Consider the following 5,910-nt stretch of genomic DNA (forward strand, 5'->3'; position numbering starts at 1 on the left):
CCCAAAGCGGTCGATTTTCCAAAGCGGAGGGGGAGCGCTTCGACGCCTAGGCGTCGCCTTAGGGACGCTTTAAAAACATAGGAAGTAGGTAATGTCACAAGTGGTTGTACATCTTCCACAAAGGAGGGTGAAGTGGGTTGTGCATGCTAAACAAAGCTTCTCATGACTGTGAGCTGATGTCCAATGATAGAAGCAACATTTCTTATTTGAAGTCACTAGATAGAGAGATACACATCTTAGGAATGCATGATAATGATGTTTCATCTGTTTCTAAGGCTAAAGACGCGTCTAATGTGGCTCGTTGGAATAAAAGGTTAAACAGACAGAGCGAGGCCAATTTTTTAGAAGAGATCAAAGATGTGAGTTCTAAACTCTTGTGTTCTGTTTTATTTTTACCACTTATTCCAGGTCAAGGTCGCATGCAAAATGTGATGAAGGTGTTTCATCTTTCTCTGACCATAGTGAGTTTTGAATTATTTTTAAATGACAATAGGTGAAAGTATGCGACATTTGTGGAGATGTTGGTGAAGTGGAGAAGCTCACTGTTTGTGGTAGATGCAATGGTGCTGAACATGTGTAAGATTCTCTTTGCTCCATTGCTTTTTATGATGTTGGTTATTCTTGGTTGATGGTTGGCATATCACCGTAGTTAAGGTCAAATTATTGTTTTTTCATTCGGGTGTGTCTAGGGCACATCTAGATGTGCTCTAGTTATTGCACATCTAAGTGAGTGAATCAAGCATAAAGAGGAAAAGAAAAAAGAAAAATAAAATATCTGCACGAATCTCAATGAATGATCAATGACATAGGACTTAGATGTGCAATACTTATGGCACATCTAGATTTGCTTTAGCAAAAACTGTTTTCATTTCTTTTGGCATGTAAACTGGAAGCTGAACGACTTATGTGGTGCACACTGATAAAGTAACAACTTACACAATCATTATGCTTTCCCACAATAGCAGTTACTAAACTTCTCAATCCATCATTTCTTTTGCATAATCTCTTCTCATAAAATGATGGTGTTTTTATTATGCTCTAAGGATGTTAACTCCTTTCTTTGTCCCAGTTATTGTATGCAGGTGATGATGGAAAAGGTTCCAGATGTCATGTGGTTGTGTGAAGCATGTCAAACTGAGGTAGAATTTGCAGAGGAAAGGACGGAACTAGAAAAATCCCAAGTAATGGTTGGTGCATGTAAATTAGAGTCCTTTGGAGGGCAAACGAATAAACCTGTGGATGATGCAAATAGCGGAAGTTATTTTGAGGATGAAATGGAGGCTGCACATGTGAGTAGTAAAAACTCAAACATGAGAAATCAATCCAACGGTATGACTACCAAGAGGATAGGAGACGATGCAACAATTACGTTACTGATTGGAAAAGATCTTTCTGAATCTGGTGGTGTATCCATGGAAGGTGACTCTGCAAAAAGGGTGCCGCTTTCGCGCAAAAATTCACTCAAGCTGGACACAGAGAAAGGAAAGGAACCTGCTAGGCCAATGCCAACACCATTGACATTGAATGCCCTGAAGAATCAGGCACCACCTCTTTGTGGTAATTTTTTATCATTATTTTCAACTGAGGAGCTTATACCTACAATCTAGAATGTTCAACTTCTCTTACAGTTGTGGGGACTGTCCCTGCGAGCTGCTATTGGGCAAAACTATAATCAGTAAGGTTTCCGCAGGTCCACTCCCGAAGTCCATTTCTTTCAAGAACTCAAAGGTCCCGAAGGTGAAACAACTGGTCACTGAAGTTCCTCAAAAGCCCAAAAATCTGAAGGAACCTATATCCTTAATTACAAAACAAGACGGGCCAGTGATCACACTTGCTAAGTCGACATCAGTCAAAAAGCTGAACTCTAGCGAGCCGGTAAGTAAAGGAAAGTCTTCCATCTTACTAGATGTTGAGGAACCAAGAATGATGAATTCAGTAATGACCCGAAATGTAACGAATAAGAGGGGCACTTCTATATCTGGATATCCCTCTGTTGCTGCATCAATGCTTGTGCCAGTTCCTTCGAAAGCAGAATCCGCAGCTCAGCATCTCAATAAACAAAATAAGATGGATAATTTAGGCATCGCTTATGGACAAGACGGTAGAAACTTTCCTGGTATATTCCCTTTTCCTTTCCTTTTCCTTTTAGACTGCTCTATTTCTGTGCTGTAGGAGTGTAGGTCATGTTTTTTATGGCATACTTTACAGTATAGGATAACTATACTTATTTCTTTCAGCACCTAGTGAACCAAAGAGACAGCTTGTAGCAAAAGTCCTGGGAAGCCTAACGTTAATTAGTGCTGAGACATCCTCAGGTCTGCTTTGTTCTGGTGCACAGATGAAGGGAATTCAAATCCCGGATACTTCACTGGTTGATAAAATAAAGAACCCACCTAGCTTGAAGCCAGGTACTTCTAGCAGCAGTTGCACAATGCATTGTCAACAATGTGATGAAGTGGGACATTCTACACAATTTTGTCCTGTTGGCAGATCTAGCTTGTTTGTAACAAAACCTTTGAGTGAGCAAACCAGTGACCGAACTGCCAGATGCAATAGAACATCTGAAGCTACTACTTTGACTGCTACTGAAGACATTTTGAAATCAGCATATCAATCTGAGCCAAGTCCAAAACGCCGCCGCTATCATAACCCATCATATAAGCCTATAAATGTATTATGTACCTCCATTAGTCATGAGGAAAGCAGTGAGCAGGATGTGAGAAATGGTATGCCTACTCCTAGTACTACAGCTTCTGTAGATTGTCACGAGCTAAAGTACAAAGAGCATCAGGCTGCATCTGCCATGGGAGGAAGATTTGTGGACAGCAGTTCAACTATGTTGAATGATTCGACGGACAAATCGCCAATCTTTTCACCTAGTGATGACAGAATAACTTCTAGTGTTCCAGAGTTGGCTTACATTTGGCAGTAATATTTCTACCTCTCTATCTCATATATATTTTGATGCTTATTCTAGATAAACTTGATTGCTACAGAGACCTGCCATCACCATTGAAGATTGAACTAATAAACCTAACAGGTGTAGTCAGGCCATCTTCGAAAGCAACTTTTGTGGAAACACCCTTTAGGTGAAATCCATGAGATTGAAACAGATGGATGTCTACAAATATCATAAGATGTCCGAACGTTTTTGACAAAATTGACACAAGATGCTTTTCGTATGTCACAAATTCCAAACCAAAATTTGATTGGCACTTGAAAAAAAGACAAATTTTCTCTATGAATAGTTAGTCCCTCCGACCCTGAAGATAGGGCGTACAAGGCAAGGTCCAGCTGTTGTTTTCTTGCCCATACTACCCCTAATAATGCTTAGATGAATATTTAATGTCATGGGTGCATGCACCATGCATGGCCTGCAGTACCAGGTCGCTCGGTTTGATTGGTCAGATGGAGCCCTCGCAAAGGGGTATTTGGGGGAGATAGTCCAAAAAACTGCATGCACGCCCTCCTTTTAGCATTTTCTGGTAGAAAGATACATGCCTTGTTTTCATGATTGGAGGGAGTAACTCTCATTCTTTTGTTTATAATGAGCAACAAAAAAAAAATCTTCTTTTTGTCGCTTTGCGTGGATCGAATTCGGACTTGAAGTTACAGGATAGATGCATCTTGTCTGAATGTTGTTTTTTATCAGTACTCTGGTTACTCTTTGGACCACCAGATGCAGATCTGATGTATCACGCCCAAAGGGGTGATTCATACAAATTGCTCCCCACATCTTCATGTTTCATACTTGGTTTTGTATCATCTCATGTGTGCTTGATAGTTGCAACTATCCATGACTGCAACAACTTGTATTTAAGTAATTGTTTTCATCATATGTGTTAAAATTTATTTTAGTTACTTATCTTTGAACAGAGGTTGTTTTGAAATATGGAGGACTGGACGGTCATCTAAGTTTTGTAAGGGCTTGCAAGGACACTTATCATGTTCTGCTTCACAAAAGGTTTTGGAAATAGCAAAGAAATTCCCTTCTAAAATCCGGCTTGAGCAACTTCCTCGCCGGAATATATGGCCCCCACAGTTCCATGGAAATGGCCTTTCGTATGACAGTATTGGTCTTTTTTTCTTTGCACAAGATATCCAGAGGTATTTCACTTGAAGCTTTTCTCTTTCATTATTATACTTCAATTGTTCGAAAAGGATATTAGTTGAACTGCACACAAACTTATAATTTAAATTGCTTATATTTTTGCCTACAGTTATGAGAGGCATTACAGTAAGTTAGTAGAATGGATGCTGAAAGGCGATTTGGCACTCAGAGGAAACATTGAAACAGCTGAATTGCTCATATTTCCTTCCAATATCCTGCCAAAAAGCTTTCAAAGTAAGAAGTCGCTCACCTATTCAAGTGATGCTTTTATCTGATCACAGTTTTACGCTGATAGATCTTACTTTTCCTTATTCTGCTTCAGGATGGAACATGTCCTATTATCTATGGGGTGTATTTAGAGTCAGAAGAAAAGATTCTAACCTTCCATATCATGTACCTACAAGAAAACATTGTAATTTCAATGGAAATCTCTTGGCCGTGGGTCGAAGAACTCATGCCCACGCTTCTTCTGGCCCCAGTTTCTATTACTCACCTACTTGTGAAGACTCTCCATCTATCATGCCCTTGGAAGCTAATCATGAGGGTTGCCCCAATGGTGAGAATTCTCTAGGTTAGCCTTTCTGTGGACGACCTTTAGAAGATCAGCATCATGATTCAGTTACAGCTAGCTTATCAACAAATAACAATAGCGCTATTAATGAATTTGTCACAGCTCCAACAAGAAAAAAGCAGGTGGGTGTTATAATTTAATTTGACGTGTTCCATTTTTTTCCTTCCAAGTGTTTTTTTTTTAAAAAATCAATCACTTTACTGGATGCATTTGATTAAAGAATAAGATGACACCTGCCATTGTGTGTGTGGATGTCATGCTTGCCTGTTTACGCCATCTTGGCTGTTGGCCTTTGCCTGCTACACATTTGTTTTATAAAAATATTAAAATATGATTGCTTGTATCAACTTAAATGTTTACTCTTGGCTATACGTATGCGGAAACATGTTTATTCAGAACATTAAGACAATGCGGGAGTGTTATCATAACAGTCAGTGGACATTTGTTTCATTTTTCTTGATTTTCATTGTCTAATTTATCTTGTTGAAAAAACAGGGAAAGAGAGGACAGCCGTCAACCATGACAATGCAGAGGACCTGTTGCGACCCAGTGTAGTTGACCTACAACGGCGACCGCAATCAGTATGTCGCTAATTGATATCATACGAACATCCACACAGAACAATCACGCACTTACATTGCTGGGACCAGATTGGTATACATGCATATATACGTGTGTATGAAGGAATTCTTTGCGAAGTTTGGGTACGCTTAATATGAGCGCTGAGCGGAACATGTTGCTTCTTCCCTTCTCGCCAACGAAAGCGGGAGCTCACCTAGGTGGAGTGCGCAAGCTGTAAGTGGGTGAAGCAGCACAAAGGTTGTAGAGGAGCAACTTCACTTTGCTGCTACCATGTGTACTAACACAAGTGTTGAAGGAACAACTTTAACGTGCCGTGCTAAATATTGCTCTAGAGGCGAATGTAGGCTGATATGGCAGCAAGAGTTAAATCCAGAACTCCTAGAGCACAAAATCTACTTCAAGATCTTAGATAAGAACAATAAATTCTTAAATTCTATTATAGGTAAGTGGGTACATAGTCTGGTTTCAAAGTAGAGGTGAGGATCTCTATTTATAGGGCTTTGAGAAGCCTTCACATACTTTTTACTCTGGAACACTCTAGAAAATATTATTTAGGATTCATCTACTTATAACTACAGAACTCTAGAAACAGTGAGTAGGGTAAAGAAATCAAAAGAAATACTACACTGGAGTGGGAGCATCTAGA

The 5,910-nt window shown here is 39.6% G+C and overlaps 1 protein-coding gene across 4 annotated transcripts in view; it reads left to right on the forward strand.

Moving 5' to 3' along the window:
• The window catches only part of LOC119302502, a 10,305-nt gene extending 4,602 nt beyond the window's left edge, over positions 1 to 5,703 (forward strand). For 2 of the 4 annotated variants that reach the window (XM_037579533.1, XM_037579535.1), the window contains 9 exons: positions 276 to 359; positions 494 to 576; positions 1,070 to 1,557; positions 1,691 to 2,116; positions 2,238 to 2,928; positions 3,877 to 4,107; positions 4,221 to 4,345; positions 4,434 to 4,682; positions 5,178 to 5,703. In XM_037579533.1, coding sequence (XP_037435430.1) covers positions 276 to 359; positions 494 to 576; positions 1,070 to 1,557; positions 1,691 to 2,116; positions 2,238 to 2,928; positions 3,877 to 4,107; positions 4,221 to 4,345; positions 4,434 to 4,682; positions 5,178 to 5,275 — 2,475 coding nt within the window. In that variant the 3' untranslated portion in view covers positions 5,276 to 5,703. Of the gene's footprint in view, positions 1 to 275; positions 360 to 493; positions 577 to 1,069; positions 1,558 to 1,690; positions 2,117 to 2,237; positions 2,929 to 3,876; positions 4,108 to 4,220; positions 4,346 to 4,433; positions 4,805 to 5,177 lie in introns of all 4 variants that reach the window. The other 2 variants (XR_005147617.1, XM_037579534.1) reach the window with 2 other exon arrangements.
• Positions 5,704 to 5,910: the final 207 nt, after the last annotated feature.

This window comes from Triticum dicoccoides, chromosome 5A (genome assembly GCF_002162155.2).
Source record: "Triticum dicoccoides isolate Atlit2015 ecotype Zavitan chromosome 5A, WEW_v2.0, whole genome shotgun sequence".
Classification (NCBI taxonomy): domain Eukaryota; kingdom Viridiplantae; phylum Streptophyta; class Magnoliopsida; order Poales; family Poaceae; genus Triticum; species Triticum dicoccoides.